Source organism: Telopea speciosissima, chromosome 8 (assembly GCF_018873765.1).
Source record: "Telopea speciosissima isolate NSW1024214 ecotype Mountain lineage chromosome 8, Tspe_v1, whole genome shotgun sequence".
Classification (NCBI taxonomy): Eukaryota; Viridiplantae; Streptophyta; class Magnoliopsida; order Proteales; family Proteaceae; genus Telopea; species Telopea speciosissima.
The window spans coordinates 21402698-21425558 of NC_057923.1; the positions used below are offsets into that span (position 1 = coordinate 21402698).

The following is a 22861-nucleotide window of genomic DNA, read 5'->3' on the forward strand; positions in this document are numbered from 1 at the left end:
TCTTCGTCTGGAACGGCGTTCGAGACCAAAATAACCATTTGGTAACGTTCTCAAGAACGCTGTTCGAACGGAAATGGTGTTTGGTAAAATTTGTTCGAAACGTTTTGATGTTAATTACAATAATGCCATCCTTACCTCAAAATACATGTTTCTCTACAAACATAAATTAAAATTGTCTCATAAGTTCCTTATTTAACATAGATTAAAATATCTAATAAATTCCTAAACTTAACATAATTTAAAATATGTCTATAATTAAAATATGTCAACTTATAGTTAATTAAAGTCATTAAATTACAACTTTGACAACCTCTCTCATGATTTAATTTTCTTCTTTCTTCAAGTCTAACTTGGTAAGACCTTTAAGGATGTCTTTGAACATCTTGGCATGATTCTCCGAGGATGTAATTGCACTCTTGCAATAACCTTTCAGAAATTTCGAAGAAGACGGAGCGGATACAGCTGTTGAGCCCGAGGGACAAACCACTGATACATTAGTCTGTTGGCTAGAAGATGAGGTCATGCCTTCTTCTATCGATTGAAAAAATTCACATCCGCAATTATCACTCTATAAAATCCAACAGAAGTTACATAAACAAGCCATAGTTTGGTCAAACATATACAAAAGAAACTCATTCAAATCACATTCTTGCATTGTCTCTCTGATTGAATATCTAGTTTGGTCAAACAAATACAAAAGAAACTCATGTAAGTTGCGCCATCCTACAACTTATGGCCAATTCATTTGCAATGTTTATCCGCAATCCATTCATGATTCTTGCACTCTCTCTCGATTGAGAGTAGACATAGATGTATCATAAGGCAAGTGTACAGATTGAGTGGATCTATGACTACTTTGTCATCGACACTTAAACCAAAAATATTTTTGCGCTCTTGTTGTCACGAATAAAATTATGCAACCCACAACAGTGCCATCACAATGTAAGTCTGATCTCGATTGAGTAACTAGTCATATGTCTTAATATTCTAAACCTATTTTCGAACCCCAAATGTACGCTCAATTACATTCGAAGTGAGGAATGTCTCGTAGTTGAACAGACTCTTTAGGGTCTTTGGGTTTCTCCCGACTCCCTTGTAGTCTGGAATATGGTACCTCTCACCTCGAAATGGAGTTAAGTAACCAACTTGACTTGCATACCCAGAGTCTACAACATAATATTTTCCTACACATACAAACCATTGTAAGGAAAAACTCAACTTTACCAATAAGTACTTCATATATCAGTAGAATTAAATGGGTTTTACCTTGGTGGATGTGGGAACTGTAATGTTGGATCTCTCCTTGCACGTTCAAATATACGACAATCATTAGCGCTGCCCTCCCAACCCGCATAAACATACGTGAATCGCATATCAAAAGAACATATACACATCACGTTTTGTGTGGTAATGCCCTTTCGATTTCTATAGTGAGTAGCATCTTGTTGAGGCACTATGGCACTAATATGACTACCATCTATTGCTCCAATACAATCCTAAAAACAGATTTCATAAAATAAACTTGTCATACTAAAATAAGAAAAATTTAAATAATTGAATTTTCATACTTGTATTGATTGTATATTACCTTAAAGAAAGGATAGTATTTTGGTTTTGATTGCATGTCTAACTGAATTTTCTGGATGTCTGGTGGTGTGATCATTTCTTTTGCCAATTTTCCCATAGCCATTAAAACACGCTTGAATGTACGGCTAATGGTCTCTCCAGAATGTTGAAACTCCTCTTGAATATCCCGATTAGAGAAACCCCTTCCTACTATCATCATAAACGTGGCTATTTGTTCATCCACCCTTAAATATCGACTGTCTTTTAACCACTTTCTAGATATCATCAGTGTACATAGATTTTGGAAGACATGTCTTTCCATGCTAAACTTCTGAAAGCAACGGTCCGCATGACCACTCAAAACTTCATGGACCATAATTGATCCTGGATGTCTACCATCCCTACAAGGTTCTCTTGTATATAGAGATTGTGCGGCAACTAAAGTTGCAGCTACCATTATCAAGTCATCCTCATCACTTGAAGAGTCATTACTGAACTGGTATATTGTTGTCATGACCGCTAAATATACACAACAAGTAATAAACTTTTAATATAATACAGTAAGTAAATTGTTTCAAACATAACTAAAAAAAATACAAGATTGTATCATCATACCATCCAAATTAAACATAACACAACCTAAATTGTTTCAGACCACCACACAGAATTTAAAAAAATACAAGATTGTATCATCATACCATCCAAATTAAACATAACATAAGTAAATTGTTTCAAACAACCACACAGATTTAAATAACATCACCCTATAACTCCTCCAACAGCCACATCCTCCTGTCAGGCCTACAACCAATGAATGACTCCCTCCACGGTCCTGACTCCCTAATTTGTTTTAAGGCTTTCAGATACATGTCCTTACTTATATCAGGTATCTCATCAAGGACACGTGTACATGCCAAAACACTAGTATCGATAGGAGTCACTGAAGTGCCATGGCCAGAAACTTCAGAAGTAGCCTCAGCACTTGCAGTTGCCTTCTCTATCTTTATCTGACATAACTTCCCAACATATCCCAAAGCAGTTGTCACACTACCACTCATACTTCGCTTCCGTTTAGCTGTTGGAGTTCTATCTTGTTTATGGACTGTAGTAGCTTCCTCAACCTCATTGACTTCAAAGTCATCTAGACCCATTGAAGTGGTGTGGGTTGGTGTAGGTATTTCATCATCAACATCTAGATCATCAATCTCAGTTGTCACCCAGTCTTGCGTGTTATCCAAATGACCATCTCCACGGGCATAAGAATCTCCAAATATAATTTGGAGTTCAGACCAATGTGCCAAACCTTGATGCCTAAATTTTTTCCATCCTGAATTTGCCTATATACAATATCAAATAAATTATTAGATATTTACTACATAATCAACATAAGACTAAATATAATAGTTTAGATCAAACCAAAGAAGATATTAGTATAGTATTTACCGCTATAGCTTTATCCCAAACACTGTCATCGTCAACAGTAACTGTCTGGGTGATTGAGTTCCATCCAAATCCTGTAGTTTGAAGTAATGACTTGAAACTTCCATAATCTATCCTCATCTTGTTGAACTTGTTCCTTATCTGTTCCCTATCGAACACCCTACCAAGAGTGGTTTCCAACCGGGTCTGAATATCATCCCACCCATTCTTGCTGAAGGTTGCCCCACTCTTGTTGCCAGCCCTTACATTATCTACCATCAACCGAACTAGTAAGGCAACCTCAGTAGTGGACCAAGATACAGGACCAACTTTTGATTTTCCTTTTGACCTTGATGAAGTAGCCATAATATCTGAATAATACGGCAAAAAGACGGCCACATTTTTTCGTGTGGAAATCAAATTAAAAGAAGATTAGTTAAGAAAAGAAATTACAAAATCCATAACCTTCTTTGAGGCCCAACAATGCAATTGAAGTTTCAACATTGCTAGTAATGACAAATTGAGAACCCATGGACTAAAATCAAACCAGTTGTTATGCTACAGAATCTTTGAAAAAATTTCATCATGACTACACTATGAAACCACATGGAGAAGTTGCATACTGTCCACAACTTGGTTGGTTAAAAACTTGAAAAAAAATACCTTGAAATGTACATAAAAATTGACTTAAATGTATACATATGTGACCTAAATTGACGTAAAAATGTACTCTCTAGTTTCATTCTCTTGCTAATCACTTGAAAACCAACTGTTGGATCTTCATCCTACTTTGAGGGACTGAGGTACTATTAGTTAGCTACATGTGATCTAGATTGGGGCTTACTTTTGGTGTTTAACCTTCTGGTTTTGAGTCTTATAAATTCTGCGTGTTGGGTTAGAATCACCTTCAGCTTCTCCCTACCAGAATTTTTTATTCAGCTTATCTATCTCCCTTGGTTGTACAAATAGGGATAAGGAAAAATTTTCCAACTTTGAATTCTTTTCCTCACCTTATCAACCAGAGAGTCAAAACATAAACTTTTTTTTATTCAACTTGCCTATAAAAAGGGATTTCCAAGATCTCACTCCTTTTTTGACATAGTGCTAACACCCAAATATAATAAGAAATCTCCTTTTTTCAAACTAGAAGTACTGAACGGCTAAAAACAACAGCAGATTGCATTTTATCTTCTAAAAATAATAAGTAATCCCAAGGTATGGTCCTTATCTTCCACAATCATCGCAATAGTCCGTTCTCTTGTCATGAGTTGTTAAAGACAAATCTATCCCAATTACCCAAGGGGGGAAAAAAGATATATTAAATGCAATTAAAGAGGGGAAAGAAATTGGAAATATGTGTTTAAGAGCTTAAAAAAGCATCACAGATATGCAAACCAGAGACTCGTAAAAGAGAAAGAAGAGAGGACTGAGATTTGGTGGATTTGGAGTGCGTGAGTTGAAGACAGAGACAGAGCTCAAAGTTGTGACACGAAGTGTGGAGGTAAGATAAGAGATTAAGAGGGTTTGGACTTTGGAGTTTGGACCTCATGGTTGAAATCTAGGGTTTGGACTTTGGATTTTGATAAACCCAAAGTCATGGAGGGCTAGACCCTCACTCTTTTATCTATAACTTGGCGAAAACAACATGATAGAAGGTGGTTCGGATATATGCAAATCAGTACCCACAGAACAGGACATAAAACAGAGAAAATTTCCAGAATTGAGGGAAAAGTCACCGAGAAAAATCCAGAATTCAGATAGACTGATAATCCTGGTCGGTTCCTTCTCTTAATGATATTGTAGACCTTGTTGTCAAAAAAAAATAGGCTGTCTTCCTCATCACCACCTACATCATCATCTTCAAGTGATTCATCACACTTCAGTCTTACTTCGACAGATGTTTCTGATCAATAGATATAATTCTTATATGAATGTAATAGAAAGAACCATTTGGGTGTTCCATTAGTTATATTGACATATCATTCTTAAATGAATGTATAATTCTTAAGCAATCAGATTTCCTTGAAGCTATATAAATGTATTACTCCTAAATAAAACCATTTGACCTTGAATCACCTTAAACAAGAAACTACAAAACCAGATTAACTAAGAAGATAATGAATTCAATGACTGGAGCATACAATTAAGATGAACCAAAATCATTTTCTAGTTGACAAAAAATTATACCTTCACAGATTAGTCCTTTTTAAAATACTATGAAACAGATTAAGGACTACAGGAAAGAGAAAGGAACCAAGCTGGCCTTCAATAACCATTGAGAAAGGCGATCATGGAATCTCGGGTTCAATACAAGATGCCAAGGCAACGAATTAATCGAGAAACCTTGCTACGGTGAAAAAGTATTTGGTGATGTTCCACAAGAGCACAAATGATCCATCTCAACAATGAAGAGTGAATGGAAGTTGGTTTGCTTCTTAGATTATACCAGTACATATATCAGATATAAGTACATTAAAATGGATGTCATTTTTACAATGAAAAAGTGCTGATGTGCACAATCCATAACTATGCAAAATCTACCACAGCCCAACTAGCCATTCAAAGCCAACATAAACATTAACTTAGCATAAAACAGCCATTACGAAGACGGATCGAGAGAACTACGGATCTACTACCTTCACAAACCAAGACATCCCCAAAATCCCCAAAATCCCTAACATCCATCCAGGACCTAAAAATCAAATATTTCAACAGATCCAAAATCATACCTTTAGGCGATTACTTCTAATTTTACGATTGTAGATCCAAAACCCGAGATTCCGAGACACAAATGGGAGGAAAAAATTCAGTCCTCGTCAAAATCACAATCTAACAACGATTGTGAGAGAGAGAGAGAAGAGAGGCGTGAGGGAAAGAACGAGCAAAGAGAGACAGAGATAGCGAGATAGAGAGTGAGACAGGGGAGAGAGCGAGCGAGACGAGAGAGAGAAAGAGAGGATGAGAGAGGAAGATACACGAGAGAAAGGAAGAGAGAGCGTGAAGGAGAGAGCGAGAGAGAGAAACCATTGTACTGCGGGTGGTTCGAGCGTTTCCCTTCTCTTCCTTCCCCTCCTCTTCTCGCGATTCGTTTCTTTCGATTGTGAAGTCACGGGTTTTGCTCGATAGCCTTCTCGATTTGTTCTTTGTTCTTTGCGGACCGTCTCCAAGACGGTCTGTAAAGAACGTTCTTTTACTTCAAAAATGCCCGGTTCGGTCTTTAAAGAATAAAAAAACGAACCGATAAGCCAAACACTTTTTCATATTTTTTTGTTCTTTTTGAACAAAAGAACTGTTCAGAACACTGTTCAGACCGTTACCAAACGCAGCCTAAGTGGTAATGAATATGTTCCTTGCACTCAAATTAATATTCCACATCTAACAAACCCTATGTTAATTTATGCAAGGTATGTTAACAGGACTTTAAAGAAAGCAGGTTGGGCTTTCAGAATTTTACACCAAAGTTATTTTTGTTTTGATTGAACTTAACTATATTTTGACAAATAATATTTTAGAAGCTGAAGCTCATTGCCTTCTTAAAAGTCTTCAATTTTTTGATAATATAGGAAAAATTAACATCCAAGTGTGGAATGTGTCACAGGATCTATAGGCCCTGATCGAACAGCCGTTTGGACCTTCTCAACCATGACATTCTGTTCTTATTTTCTCCCAATTGAATGTTATATTTTGAAAGAATTCTTTCTTATAATGAGGGGATGATGCGATCCGTAATTTGTTTAATAGACTTGCAAAAAAATTAAATAGCATGAAGGGTTTTTCCTTTTTTTTTTTTTTTTTTTTGGTTTTTTGAACAATGTTTCTAAGGATATAAATGGATCGAATTCAGTCGGATAGTAGCATTATCATATTCATATTTGATTATATTCGAACGGATTCGGATAATAACTTATTAGTTTTCGGCCAGATTTTCTTCGACTCTTCTTAGTAATTGATTTTCTTACCTTTTTAACTTTTTATTTTATCTTGTATTTATTTTAATAGATATGTGATTCCATGTATCACAATGCATAAAAAAAAATATACAAATCAATAGAAAATCTAAAAAAAAAATCACATTATCTTAACTTATAAAATTATAAAAATGATAAAAACAAAATCCAAAAGATAGATTAATTGAATAGATGGACACAAGATATGTTTCAACCATTTTATTACCGTCGAATAAAGAGATTATCATATTCGTATGATATTAGTTTTCAGACATATTCAAATTCTCGTACACGGATACTAATACGAAATTTTCAAATATCCATTGACATTTTCCTCTCTTAATTAGATTTTCATTTTCACAAAAAGGAAACAAAGGAATTGAATGATGACACGTGTAGTCGTGAGATTGAATTTTATGTTCTCGTGGTGACATGAGAAAAGAAGAAATCGTTTTCATCTTTTAGTCAATCATTGACAACAAATAATTCATAGCACCGACTATATTGTACACGTGTCATATTCTAGGAAATCAAGGTTCTATCTAACTTCGCTTCCCTATTTTGGAACTGTCGCAGTTCTTCTGTACACCAAATACGTGTCATTTCGTTCAACCACATCTTTCTCTCAATCATAGATTTGTCGCATCACCAAAACAGTAAACAACTAATAGGCTCCAGAGAAGATATTTTACTTGGAAAGGATCCAGTGTATTCTGTTTCATTCATAATCCAATGGAGTCGGTTCTAATCCAGATTAAATATCTCTCCTCTGTCAACAAATTACAGATTCTAAATTAGTGGTTTCCTAGTCGAGGTCTATACTATCAGATATAGACCTAAGGTCTATTCCATGGTTTTTTTTTTTAAAAAAAAAATCGGAATGCGTGCTCTCTCGTTCTTAAGCACAAACTCGCCATCTGTTACTTATGAGACGCACCTGTTTTTTCGTAAAATCCCGTTAACCTCGATGAGTTGAGGAGACCTGCCTTGAGCCTTCCATCTTCTCTCTCCTCTTAGAACAATCTGGAAATTCGATAAAATTTCTCTCTCTATATAAGCATCTTCATTTGAAATTTCATATCTCATCGGACAAACCAGAAGAAGCGAAGGAGTAACGGAGGAAGTTGTTCATTGTTCTGTTAATTCCCTCTATCGGATCGGCGACTGCATCTCTGCAGATCGGAAGTTCGTTTTTCTGTAGAAGTTCGTTTGATATACAGTTTCTGAAACCGGTTCTCTGTTTGCTATGAGTGTAATCTCTAGAATTTCTTAAGTTTTAGGTACTTAGAACACTAGAAACTGTAGATCTGGAGCTTTCTTACGAAGCTTGAGATTTCTGCAAGTTTTGTGTTAATGTGTAAGGATTTACAGAGAAAATTGTCCGTTTATATTAGGGAAAACCTCTGTAGTTTTTGTTGGAGAATCATGTCTAGCTCTAGTATGCTCCAATTTAATTTCTTCCAGTACCAAAAACATTAATTTACGCTTTGAGCATTATTCTGTGAATCTGCTAAACAGGAAGAAAGAGGACATGACAATGGGAATGCATTATTCTCTCTTTCTTTCTTCCTTTTTGCTTTTAAAAGCATCATTCTTTTTAGACTTTTTTCTACAATTGAATAATACATCATTTCTTTATGTGTTGTTGATCAGTTTGTTCCCTTGCATGCTGTCTGTTTATAAATCAATTTTATTATTGTTTTGTGCATCTATCTGCTTCTTGTTTGAGTGAAATTCTCGTTTCTTTTCGTGATAGCTACTCCTCTTTGTCTTATGTATTGTCAACTTTCGAATGGGTCTATTAAACGCTTAAACTTTTATGCGTCTTCTAGGAAACAAGTTTGGCAAACTCATAATTTATTAGAGCTCTGCAATGTATAGTCCTGGGGTCTATGCCTTATTATATTATTTGACGAAGTGGAAAAAGTTGGATGCTTTGGGTTGGGTGACGGTGTTAGAACATATTCTTCAGATTCTAGCGACAATTTCACCTTGAAGGTGAATTAACTATTAGTGGCCAGGGCTTTCCAATAGAATATCAGTTTTTATGTTTCAACATTCTCAATGACCATTATACTGACTCGGCAGGTTGACATCCCCAACTCTTTTCTCTTTGTGGGCAAGTTAAATCATACAACCCTGAAAGAATGAAACAGCTCTCTAGAACTCTCATGGAGATCCAAGTGCTACCGAAAATGTTGCCTTTAATTTCACTAACTATAATAATTTGATTCAATACCTTTGGTTCCTGTCTTTATGATGGATTTATTCGAATGAATAGCGAATATTTGTGGAAAAATACCATCTTTATTCAACTATTGCAGCCTAAATTCATCATCAAAGAACCTCAGAAAGCCAGAATAAAAATAAACAGGAAAGAGAAAGAATAAGACATGGGATTTGAGACTTTATTATGGGAGAATTATCTATTAGGCCAGTCTGAGTCAAGCCACACTTGGATGGTTTAGAAATGATAATTTAAACTGCAGACTGATTAAGAAAGTGTCTTGGGAGCACATGCCCAACAAAGTTCACAGATGGTGTATTTGGTTATGTTACTTTTATTTTTTTCACACCTGATATCTTGAGAGAACAGAGTATTATGATCCAGCAGAGAGATATGGGGCAAGCATTAAAAGACAACCGGAGCAAAAGTGAATCTTGGTCTTGTTTCACTAGAGCTTGACAATAACTTCTTACTTCGAAGAGAACATAAATCTTTTAAAATCTTATATAACTGAATGAGACGGGAAGCTTAGAGTATACCTTCCTCTTTCACTTTTTAACAGTCTCCTTTTCCTTTAAAGATGAACAATGGTGCAGAATACAGTAACATTTCATGCAGGATTATCTATTACAAGTTGCAGGCATTCTGATTCTCAAGATTTCTGATTAATCAACTAGGGCTAGTCTTGAAACTTACCTAAAGTTACAAATTTTCTGGCTTTGTTGCAACATTTCCTGTTGGTAAATGGAGTCAAAAGTAACCAAGCCACTCTGAAGTAGAATATTCTTGTAGGAGAAAGTTACCCCTTGTGAATGGTTGATAGTGGAATTTAAGCATATTGGTAAGCTTAAATTACCAGCATAGAATGTGTGCAGTACTGCAACATGAGGTAGAGTCGTCCTCCATGGGCAATTGGACCAAAATGATTCTCCCAATCCTTGCACTTATTTTCTCTACTGTTACTTTTTGTTTTGTTCCACATAAGCACTTGATTTCATCATGTATTGCTTTTACCAGAGGCTCGGGTAAATCCGTTGCTGGTGCACAATTTTGCTCAGTTTGGTTTCTCGACTTCCTCGAGCAATCAAGTGATCATGAATTAGTACTTGCTATTAACTACTGGAGACTCTGGAGTTCCTCGCTCTGCACTATAATTATTGTATGGGTTATTATAGATCTGCATGTTCTGATGAATCTTCTGTTGGAGTTGTGATGATTGGAGCTATGCTACATTATATGGATTGTGTTCTTGCTGATTTCAATTGGTCTACAGCAGTATACGAGAGAGCAACAGTATCTTGCAGTGTTTGGTTTGATCGGGTGACTAAGCGTGTCTGTCAAGTTGTAGAATGATTGCACTAAATATGTTTCTTGTGCAGGTGTGTTAAGTTTTGTTGCCAGCTTCATGCATTCCAGCTGTCATTAAAAAACTCTGCATCTGATGGAGGAAACATTGGTCAAACATTCCACATCTCTTGAACTTGATGGGCTGGAAACAATTGAAAATAATAAACACATGGAAACAGGTAGTGCTGACGCATGTCCTCGGCAGTCCAGTGGAGGATGTATTCTCAATGAAGAGGCAAGACTTAATTTAGACAACAACGTGATTGAAAAAGGAGTTATGGAATATGGGTATGCTCTGACAAACTTCTTAGCATCACACAAATTTCTATGAATTGTCCTTCACCCCTCCTCAAAACAAAATTCTGTGATTTGCTTGGTTGAATCTTAGCCTTTTGTCTTTGCAGATGTTCGCATTATCGGCGGAGGAGTCGCATCAGAGCACCATGCTGCAATGAGATTTTTGATTGTCGCCATTGTCACAATGAGGCAAAGGTTAGGTCCCGATATTGTTCCATTTCTTCCCTCTCACCCTTAAGCAATTTTATGAGAATAATGTTTTGTTTGGGTACTTTGGGATTGTTAGTTTCTATAAACATTAATAATATGCATGTTACATGTACACATTTTGTAATGTGTGGATTTTTTACTTTGTAATGACTTTTGGCCGTCTTCCTCTTCAACATCTCCTTCAGAATAATGGGATTGTTCCTTGTGGTTCTCCCCTAGCCATTGATCTTAAATGATGCCTCTTCATGTGTGGGTGCTGGATTTTGTATGCTTGTTTGGCTTATTGCAAGAAACTTCTAGTTCATACACAGTTTGAAGATCTAGATTTGCAGTTAACCACCTCTTTAATGTTATCTATGAATAACATTCCTTAAGGGACCTCTAGTTGGTCTGACTTCTTCTACAGCATCTTATTGTGTCCCTGTATGTTCCCAGACATGAATCCTTCCATAGTCATTCTCTATATCAATTTCTTGATTAGTTTTCTCACAATTCATTTTTTGTGGCACTAGCCCCTACTCTAATAAGAGTTGAAAGATTATCAGTCATTTCAATCATAAGGTTTGATAGTGAGATTTGTCTTCTCAGATTTTTAAATTTGATAAGCCATGCAAAAGAAATATAACACCATTGTTGTGTGCTGGTGCCAAGGTTAAACTGTCGGTACCTTCTACACCTGAATGTGCAAAGAGTTACCATTGGTATTGTGCATCAAGTCTGTGCCATTTGTCTAACTTCTTGGTAATCAGTTTCAAATCCCTGTACAAGTTAACCACCTTGATTTGATATAAGTATTCAAACTTCTGGGAAAAGAGAAGAACTGCTTTGAACGTGCGAGCATTCCATACCTGTAAAAGGGACTAGATGATGTGTCAAACAACCAAATTCTTGATCTACCATGTAACTGTTCAGCCTGGATATGTTAATTGGAATCTATTTGTCTTGAAAGGTTAACTGGTTTACTATATTGTCAGAGTAGATCCCAAGTGGGTTCAATGGATTTCAAAACATTAGAAGTGCTTTCTACTTTATATTATTAGTAGAGGCTGAAAAATAAAATATGGAGAAGTGCCACGGGGTTCATTGTCAAAGATTATTTCCTCAGGTTTCAAAATGGTCCCCCCCCTCCCTTCCTTTCCAATCCTTCCTGCTGGAAATTAAAAAGAACAATGTGAATTGAATTGGATATGAATTGGTTTTGTGGTGTGTCTCCAAACTTTTTTGGTTCTTCCTCCCCTCCTCCTCACTTTTCTCTTTTGGTTGTGTGAAATATTGAATATGCAACTGTTTTTGGCTTATACTTTGGTGTGCAGAATAATATTAATGTTGAAAGGACTCACAGACATGACCTCCCTCGACATCAACTAAGACAGGTAGATCCTGCCCATTATCAACCTTCTCTCTGGTAGTTTTCTTGATTCTCCATGTGTATTTAGTTCCATTACTGATTTTGGCATTTTTTTAAATTTATCCAGGTCATTTGTTCACTCTGTAGCACTGAACAAGAGGTGAGTTCTAAATATGGTTTCAATTACAATGCCACCAATAATGGCCCCAAAAAAAATAAAGAAAGAATGTTAATTTTTAGTATAATAATCTATACTTTTTAATATCAAGAAATATTAAGAGAACTTATGCTGGTGCCAAAGTGCTGTTTGAGTTCATGTTTTGATGGAGATTTTGGATTCAATGAAAAACCAGAATGACAAAATAATAGAGAAAAAACTTTATGATGGATAGTCAATACCTAGCTTTAATTGTTGATGAGTATTTGGTTTAGCCGGAGAAATTTTGAAATCTTTGTCATTCTCTGGAGAGGCTCCATCCAATTGTTTGGGTTGGTTGGATGTCGGCCAATGAATCCCAACTTTGTGCTCTTCTTTGTAAGATCCTCTTAGTATTTCCATGTATTGTAATTTTATGTCTGGCACTCCTGAAATTAAATCTAGAGACTTTATAGACATCTTCCTTCTTTAAAGATTTCAATTTTTCTAATGAGAATCTTCAAAAGTCATTTCTTCTTTGATGACATCACCAAGGCAAACAGTTTGTTGCTCATCACTTGGTGTCTCTGAAATCATTTTAGATGGTGACAATGTTCTGTCACTGTTCATCAATCTAATTCATCATCAGACTCACTGAATATTTCATAGAGGATTTTTTCCTTATCTGAAATTTCATTACCTAAACAACTTTCTAATTTATTTGTTTCAAGGTAGTTCATCATTTTTTTTGACATTTTCACTCTGCTGTGGACATTTATTAGCTTAATGACCTTCTTCATTACATGTGTAATATTTACATCCCTTTTAAGGTTTAAAGTCTTTATATTTGTTAGATTGTTTTCTAACATATTTTCTATTTTTTCTAAATGGTTTGTGATCTTTTTTAATCTTAAACCATTTATATTTCTTGTATTTCTTTATCTTCTTTGTACGGTTTTTGAAAAGAAAAATTTTCACATCCAAATTCCCATTCTTCTCGAAGAATTTTGGAACAATGTTTTGAACTCAAGTGTTGTTTCACTTGTTTGGTGGCTTTTGCAGTTAAACAAAAATCAGTAATTTGACGAAGGACATAGTTAATCCTATTGCCAAGAGTATTGCTACCTTTAGTTGTATCAACATAGGTAATATAATTCTTATGACAAATTTCATCCCATGATGGGGGTAATTTGTGAAATAATTGGTCCATCCAAAAACCTGACTGATTATCATGTAAAAGATGGTAATATTTTTTATATGCCTGAGCAAAATTTTCAAATCCACTCATCTGACATAGTTTTAATTTGCTTAACATATATGCTATATCTGTTTGCATATTAGTTTTATCTTGTGATCCACAAGCTTCTTTTTTTTTTAAGATTTGTGAAAAGTCATGTAAGATTTGTTCAAAAGTGTTTTAACATTTAAGAGGAAAATGTTACTGATCTTTGTGGTGGCTGCTGCTACTGACAGGTCCAGCAATTTTGTATCAATTGCGGTGTTTGCATGGGGAAATACTTCTGTGAGATTTGCAGGTTGTTCGATGATGATGTGAGTAGCCAGACTATATCCTTTGCCCCACTCTCCTCCTCCCCCAGGTATCTAACCTCTTGTTTGCCAACTTGCAGACATCAAAGAAACAGTTTCACTGCAGTGGTTGTGGGATTTGCAGGTATTCTCTTCTCAATGTCCAAAATCTCGTGGATTTTTTTTTTTTTTATATAGTTTCCAATTGTTTGGTTGTGTTGGTCTGTCTGATTAGAAATTCTGCAATGTTTCTGCCATTCATGACTGATAAGTATTATATCTGGTTTCAGAATTGGTGGGCGTGAAAATTTCTTCCACTGCTATAAATGCGGTAAGTCTTTGGTGTATTGTATCTTATAAGCATCAAACCTTTAGTGCTTATTTTTGTCCAAAAAACGAAAAAAAAAATCTGTAGTACTTATTACCATTTGGGTTTGATGAAGGTTGCTGTTACTCAATTCTTCTAAAGAACAGTCACCCATGTGTGGAAGGAGCGATGCATCATGACTGTCCTGTTTGTTTCGAGGTTAGATATTCCTATTTGCATCTTCCCTTGCCACTCCTATAGGGGAAATTCAAGGGAGAGGGTTCCCCATGATGCCAATATGGGAGGAATTTCCCACATCACACCAATGGCAGTGCAAAGAACGGTATCATCCACATGGGCCCACATGGGTCATGGTAGGAGAGAGAAAAGAATGAAAACCCCATGTGAGGGCAATAGTACACTGGCATCATGGAAACCATTTAGTGTTTGCATTGTTGAGGCCCTCTCATTAGCTCATTTGCCATGTTGTTCTGCAGTATCTATTTGACTCCAGAAATGATGTAATTGCCTTACCTTGTGGACATACTATTCATGAAGGCTGCTTTAAGGAAATGCAGCAGCAGTTGCAGTAAGCATTTGTTCTGTTGTTTATTAATCTTTTTTTTCCCCCTTCTCTTTTCTTTGAGAGCTCTCTATGGAGATATTTACTCTGATTAGCACAACAGATATGCTTGCCCTCTCTGCTCCAAGTCGGTATGTGATATGTCCAAAGTATGGGAAAAGCTTGACATGGAGATTAGAGCTACACCTATGCCTGAATCTTACAACAACAAAATGGTTTGACATCTCTAGATCTCTCTATCTCCTCGTTCTTTCATTTATTTCTTATATATCTGTGCTCATACAGTGTAGATGTACTTGATACAATGTGATCAACAGGTTTGGATCCTGTGCAATGACTGTGGAGCTACTACACAAGTGCAGTTCCATGTTGTGGCTCAGAAATGCCTTAATTGCAAGTCGTACAACACTCGACAGACTAGAGGAACCACAGCAGCAACATCCTCATTGCAGTGATAACAGACTCATGATCAAGCAGAGTGCATTTGGATTTAGGTTCATTCTTATTCTGTTGATGAGAGCCCACTCTCTAGTTGTCTATTGAATGAACATCCATGGTGGGAAAGGGAACAGAGAAACTGCAACCCATCATACTACTCCGGTTCAATTGTATAGCCTTCTTTTTTCTCTTGTATTTTATCCTCCATTGGGAATGTAGAAGCTGCCATCGTGCCTCTGGTGGTTCAAATGGTCTGTTCTTTCAATTCTTTAGCATTTTAATTTTCAAAACCAGACCCTTGAATTTCTGAATGCCATGATGTCGGGTTGCCAGCAAAGAATATAGTGTACGAGAACTGTGGACTGGTGAATTCACCTTGCTTCATATCAGGATGAGGGGATTCTGATCCACTCTGATTCTGGAGTTTGAGTCCCTCTGGATCACTACCAGATGTACAGCACCGTGGTCACACAAAGCAGATCAGTCCAAAAGATTGGCCATTAGCTTCATGCCAGTATGTGATATTATCAAGGACTTGGAGAAACAGAAGTTGCTAGTGACAATGAAGAGTTCTTTGGATGAAGGATGAATGTCTAACCTCCAATGTGACTGTAGAAAAGATTTTTTAAGATAGCCTCATTTGATTTTCTGGCTACATTGGATGAGCCATGATGGTTGTAAAGTGGTTTCCCTCAAAAAGAGGACCCTAGACTTCATACCAACCTTTGATACAGAAGACTCAGAGAAACAGCAGTTGCAACTTGTTTGTCACAATGAAGAGTTCTTTCATAAACAGAGGATTAAGTATTTTGTTGCTGGATGGGGTGCAGTCTTATCTCCAATGCGACTTTCAGTTCTCTTTCTGAAAATAAAGGTTTGGGTTTTCATTATCTTCTCTTATAAAATTTATTTATTTAATTTTTTGTTTGGTTTTTTAAATCTTTCACTAATAAGTTTAATTTCTCATATTGTATCTAGGGTTAGAGCATATGGTTGTTTGGAAGATGGAAGATGGTAGAAATCTGTAATCAAGCTGTGTGAGTATTGGGTAAATATGGTCAAACAAAGTTTCCTCTCCCCTGTTCTACTAGTAGGCCCAGGAGGATCAAATGATTCAAAGCCAACTTCAAGGACCAAGCACGCCACCCGACACACATACCCACCCCAGACACACACTTTCAAGCTCTTCAAGTTGTCCAATTTTAGATTGATTTGGCTGCTAAGGCATTTCCACGGAGATAATGAAGCATGTTGAGGATGGTTCTACTTCCCTGTTCCCATTCTATTCCATGATGTTTTGAATTTCAGAAGTGCACTATACCGGCCGAATATTATGTTACTATGAAATCTGGAATTGACTTGGTTTAGGGTTAATTTTAGGATTAAACGAATCGAATTCATGGAAATACTAACTAGGATGGCTAATTTTATTGGAAGGGAAGAGAAAGAAGAAGCCCAAGAGTGCACATACTTCACATTTAACCAGGGGGCAAAACTAGAACAACAACAGTGAAGCAATTAGCAATGCATCACTGCCAATTTCCCCAACAATTGAAGGCAGATTTTGGGTTACAATTCTTGGTGAAAGTGCCTCTAGATCTCTGAAAGCTTAGCCTTAATGTGCAAGGAGAACTTAAAACTGTTTGAAGAAGCTAAATGTTGGATGACTTGGATGTAGAAGAAGAATTAATAAATAAATAAAAAAAGGCGATCTAGAAGAGGGCCATTTGTCTTTTCTTGATTGGCAAAATCTTAAAATTACCCCAAATTTATGTAATTAAAATGTCATTTTACTTTTACCATTGCACCAAGGCTCAACCTCATTTAAGAATTATACAAGTATTTTGGTAAAATTCCAGTATAGGGTTTCGATATAAATTTGTAGTGATGGTTTTTTCTCTAAAATGCAATCTGAGAGAGGTATGAGGATGAGCGTTTATAACCCTATTATCCATTGATAGTGAAACAGATCTCATCTCATCGTGGACATAGGCAATCTTGTCGACCCACGTAAATCCTTGTGTGCATTGTGTGATTATTATGTATGATTTCCATTATTTTCTGCATCTTTATAAGCTTCGTTTTCTATAGTGAGAAGCATCTAAAATTCTCCCTGTAGGATCAAGTGCTTGCCAATCTCGCAAAAGATGCCTTGTGAGGGAATGTGTTATTTTATTTTCTTATTGCACACCAGCAAACGCGCATCGATCCACCTGAATCGGGGTCTGGGCGGGCGTTGGATTTCCCAAAAATCCCCCCGAACGCACATTCAGAGACCACTCGCAAGTACAATCTACTTCGCAGTATGTCGCACGCAGGGAGACTCGAACTCGCGACCACCTGCTCTGATACGAATTGTGGGATCAAGTGCTTGTCAATCCCCCAAAAGACACCTTATAAGGGAAGATGCAACTTTATTTTCTTGTTGCACACCAGCCAGCGTGCATCGCTCCGTCCGAGTCGGGGCCTGGGCGGGCGTTAGATTCTCCAACACTCCCCCCTTATAAAATGCCAGTGATAACCACGCTTGTCATCTTACTTGTCATTAAGTTGTTTATCATCATCAAAGAAGTAATTCATAATCAATGTGTGAAACTCATGGCAAGAATATCACACGTCTCTTGAATTAATGAATCGAAAATGGGTCAAACTGTCATACGCTTCACCAACAAAGCCCTCCTTGCCAGGGAGTCAACCAAGTTGTTAATCTCCCTTGGAATAAAACTAAAAATACATGAAACAAAACTAGAAAATAAATATAATGTGATGCAGATTCATCACTAAATAGGGCTTGTTTCATTGGGAATAAGTCTAGGGTTGGGTTACATACATGTCGGACCTTTGATCCCATGGATTTTTAATGTAATAGGCCACTTCTATAGGCCTAAAATATGGGTATATAGGTTGCATACGGGATTAGCCCGATACTTAATTTATTTTTGTGTTTTTTAATTGAACCGGTTCAAATTGATTGCATCCAATTGGTTCAATTTAAGTGCTCATGTGACTTAGTTAAGTGGTCATGTGACAACTTAAGTGGTCATGTGATGTAAGTTGGGTTGGATTAGGACTCTATAAGTCCAGACATGTTTTGAGTCTATTTCCTTTAGTATTCTAGTTTCCTAGTCAGTTTAAGTTACCTAATACGTTAGGGATATGGTTAGGCTATTTCTTTTTAGTGTCTAAGTCTATTTTTGAGTCTTCTATATAAGTTTGTAAGGGAGGTCAGCAATAGATACGAATTTTGATTAATAATTACTCACCTTTATGCTTGCTGCCTTTGTTCCATCGTGAGTGTGCCTTGTGAGTAATATCAAGGTTGTCTTGTGAGTAATATCAAGGTGGAAGAGATTGGTGGATCTCCAATTGATTCCTTGCATCGTGAAGATCGGGAGACCCCATTGTTCATCTTCAAAGCTGCTGCCATTGAAGATCTCTTCAAATCCAGTAAGTTTGAATCTGAACTTTGTTTAAACCTTCTTCTTCTCACTCCTACCCTAACTAGGAATCCTCCATAACTTCAAATTTGTCCATTAATTTCAAACCAAACTTTCAGCATACATCCCTTACATCATTATTGACACTCAATCCTAAATCCAACTCATAACTTCCACTCTACTCTTTCCATTCCTTCACTCCATTAAAGCCCAAAACCTGCAATATAATTCTGTCCAAAATTATAGAATTTCAAAACGTATTCAAACCCTAACCTTTTTATACCATAATAGCCATCTAGACCTGCCCATTAATACCCTATAAACCCCTTTCCTAATATCCAACCCTAATCCTAGTTTTACCCTAAATTAGTAAACCTTAACCCAATCAGCCAACCTTTGTGTGTGTGGCCTCATTATCCTGGCTCGTAGTGGGACTACTCCTACCTAGGACTACATCAAGTGGTATCAGAACCATGGCTGCACATGGCATCCCTGCTGTGGATCCCACAAAACCACCCCCACCTGATTCCCTTGCTGCAATTATGGTTATATTATAGAAAATTTCAACAGAATAGCAAGCTCTTGGTGATCGAATGTTGGTAATGGAACAAAGGCAAGCTGTGCCTCTTGTAAACAACCTTTTATATGCAGAGGAAGACAGATTATAAGTTCACTCTGAGGTACATGAAAATCTGGGAAGGGATGAACATCGTAGAGATCATCCCAGACATTACAGGGACCACATAGATCAATACAGAGAAGACAGAGAAAGGTACAGAGATCATAGTGAAGATAGGAATAGAGGATACAGAGACTACAGGAGACGCCATAGACCTCCAGAGGCGTATAAGTTGAGTGACTTTGATGGCAGACCAGATCCACAGGCATTTTGTGATTGGTTAGCTGCTTTAGATGATTATTTTAATTGGTATGATTATCCTAAGCATAGGAAAATGAGACTAGCACATACCAAGCTAGTAGGACCAACACATAATTGGTGGAGGACCCAGATAGATTATCTTGACTACCGTGGTAGAGAACCTGTTACATAGGCAGAGATGAAAGAAGATCTGAGCAAACAATATTTTCGACGAACGTTCAGAGCTCTATAACAAGGTAACTTAAATTCCCATCGACAACATCATCCCCAAAAGGCCTTCAAATCTGAAGACAGCTTGAATCCTCCATCAATGAGATTCCGTTTGCAAGTTGAAGAGTGTTGGAAATCTGACATCACTAGTGTTAATCAGCGACTGAATACAAATGTACATTACCAAAGGAAGTTGAGAGAGCATAAGTTAAAGATAAAGCTGAAGTGACAGTGAATTGTGATGAAAAGAAAGAGACAGCCCCTATAGCTTCGAAGACGAAAAGTCGACATGTAGAAGACCTTACTGAAGTGGTCAATGTCGAAGAAACTAAAGTAGAAAAAGATGAAATAGCAAAAGGTAAAGAGGTGGTTGAGAGCACTCCACAATAAATTATTGGCATTCAAGATGCTGTTTTTGAAGAAGTGGAACTTGTGTCTCAAGTATTAGATGCGAAGGTTGCTAACACTGAAGACTCTATGGACAAGACATTCACAGTTGCTGCTAATTCAGAAAATGAACACATAGAGTTTGTTATGCCACCATGGTTCTTCGAAGAGAAAGCTCCACGCCTTGGAGATTTTATCCCCAATGTTCCTGCTTCACCAGAATTCTGTTCGGGGATGGTCAAAGCTGTCGATCACATGTTGATTCTCCCTTATCACTACAAAATTTGAGGAGGAATTTTTTCAAGTTGGGGAGAGTTGATGCAGATTCATCACCAAATAGGGCTTGTTTCATTAGAAATAAGTCTAAGGTTAGGTTACATACATGTTGGGCCTTTGATCCCATGAGATTTTAATGTAATAGGTCACTTCTATGGGCCTAAAATATGGGTATATAGGTTGCATACGGGATTAGCCCAATATTTAGTTTATTTTTATGTTTTTTAATTGAATCGGTTCAAATTGATTGCATCCAATTGGTTCAATTTAAGTGATCATGTGACTTGATTAAGTGCATAAGTTAAAGATAAAGCTGAAGTGACAGTGAATTGTGATGAAAAGAAAGAGACAGGCCCTATAGCTTCGAAGACGAAAAGTCGACATGTAGAAGACCTTACTGAAGTGGTCAATGTCGAAGAAATCAAAGTAGAAAAAGATGAAATAGCAAAAGGTGAAGAGGTGGTTGAGAGCACTCCACAATAAATTATTGGCATTCAAGATGCTGTTTTTGAAGAAGTGGAACTTGTGTCTCAAGTATTAGATGCGAAGGTTGCTAACACTGAAGACTCTATGGACAGGACATTCACAGTTGCTGCTAATTCAGAAAACGAACACATAGAGTTTGTTATGCCACCATGGTTCTTCGAAGAGAAAGCTCCACGCCTTGGAGATTTTATCCCCAATGTTCCTGCTTCACCAGAATTCTGTTCGGGGATGGTCAAAGCTGTCGATCACATATTGATTCTCCCTTATCACTACAAAATTTGAGGAGGAATTTTTTCAAGTTGGGGAGAGTTGATGCAGATTCATCACCAAATAGGGCTTGTTTCATTAGGAATAAGTCTAGGGTTAGGTTACATACATGTTGGGCCTTTGATCCCATGGGATTTTAATGTAATAGGTCACTTCTATGGGCCTAAAATATGGGTATATAGGTTGCATACGGGATTAGCCCAATATTTAGTTTATTTTTATGTTTTTTAATTGAATCGGTTCAAATTGATTGCATCCAATTGGTTCAATTTAAGTGATCATGTGACTTGATTAAGTGGTCATGTGATGTAAGTTGGGCTGGATTATGACTCTATAAGTCTAGCCATATTTTGAGTCTATTTCCTTTAGTATTCTAGTTTCCTAGTCAGTTTAAGTTACCTAATAGGTTAGGGATAGGGTTAGGCCATTCCTTTTTAGTGTCTAAGTCTATTTTTGAGTCTTCCATATAAGTTTATAAGGAAGGCCAGCAATAGATACGAATTTTGATTAATAATAACTCACCTTTATGCTTGCTGTCTTTGCTCCATCGTGAGTGTGCCTTGTGAGTAATATCAAGGTGGAAGGGATTGGTAGATCTCCAATTGACTCCTTGCATCATGAAGATCGGGAGAGCTGCTACTTATCTCCTTGCATCGTGAAGATCGGAAGACCCCATTATTCATCTTCAAAGCTATTACCATTGAAGATCTCTTCAAATCCAGTAAGTTTGAATCTGAACCTTGTTTAAACCTTCTTCTTCTCACTCCTACCCTAACTAGGATTCTTCCATAACTTCAAATCTGTCGATTAGTTTCAAACCAAACTTTCAGCATACATCCCTTACATCATTATTGACACTTAATCCTAAACCCAGCTTATAACTCTCACTCTACTCTCTCCATTCCGTCACTCCATTAAAGCCCAAAACCTGCAACACAATTCTGTCCAAAATTGTAGAATTTCAAAACTTATTTAAACCCTAACCTGTTTATACCATAATAGCCCTCTAGACCTGCCCATTAATACCCTATAAACCCCTTTCCCAATATCCAACCCTAATTTTAGTTTTGCCCTAAATTAGTAAACCTTAACCCAATCAGCCAACCTTTGTGTGTGACCTCATTATCCTGGCTCCTAGTGGGACTACTCCTACCTAGGACTACATCATAATGTATTTTTTCGAATGGATCTGATAATCAGAGGTGAATTAATAGGATTCCTCTGAAGATAGGAGACCACATGCTTGTCAGATTCGATAATGACTTTGTTGCAACCTTCAGAAATGGACTCTAGCAATGTTGATTGAATCACCAAAGATTCCCCAACAATAGGAGAATTGAATGTAGTAGGAGAGGAGATAGAAAATAAAGGCCGGCCAAAATAATCGTGCCCAATAAAAAAAAAAATCCTTCTTTGTCTGTATTCAGGATCAAATTGGCATCACAGTTACTTTCGTAAACATCTACTGGTGGAGGAGTCCAACTAACATCAATCATGGTGATCCTTTGGATAGGTGGCGTTGAGAAATCAGAGTTATGTTGTAACATTGGATTCTGGAACTCTTGG

At 36.9% G+C, this 22861-nt stretch overlaps 1 protein-coding gene across 3 annotated transcripts; it reads left to right on the top strand.

Moving 5' to 3' along the window:
* The first annotated feature begins 9019 nt into the window (after nt 1-9019).
* LOC122671535 (probable E3 ubiquitin-protein ligase RZFP34) lies at nt 9020-15663 on the top strand. Of its 3 annotated transcripts, none has more exons than XM_043868811.1 (12): nt 9020-10469; nt 10539-10794; nt 10911-10998; nt 12327-12386; nt 12489-12521; nt 13971-14048; nt 14126-14169; nt 14297-14355; nt 14468-14550; nt 14829-14920; nt 15018-15129; nt 15232-15663. In XM_043868811.1, the coding sequence occupies exons 2-12, from the start codon at nt 10601-10603 to the stop codon at nt 15367-15369; spliced, it is 981 nt and encodes a 326-aa protein (XP_043724746.1). In that variant the 5' UTR covers nt 9020-10469; nt 10539-10600; the 3' UTR covers nt 15370-15663. The 3 variants fall into 3 exon arrangements, with proteins under 3 accessions (XP_043724746.1, XP_043724745.1, XP_043724747.1); XM_043868810.1 differs by having other exon boundaries at nt 9020-10048; nt 10177-10794; XM_043868812.1 differs by having other exon boundaries at nt 9020-10794; nt 14315-14355.
* The last annotated feature ends 7198 nt before the right edge of the window (nt 15664-22861 follow it).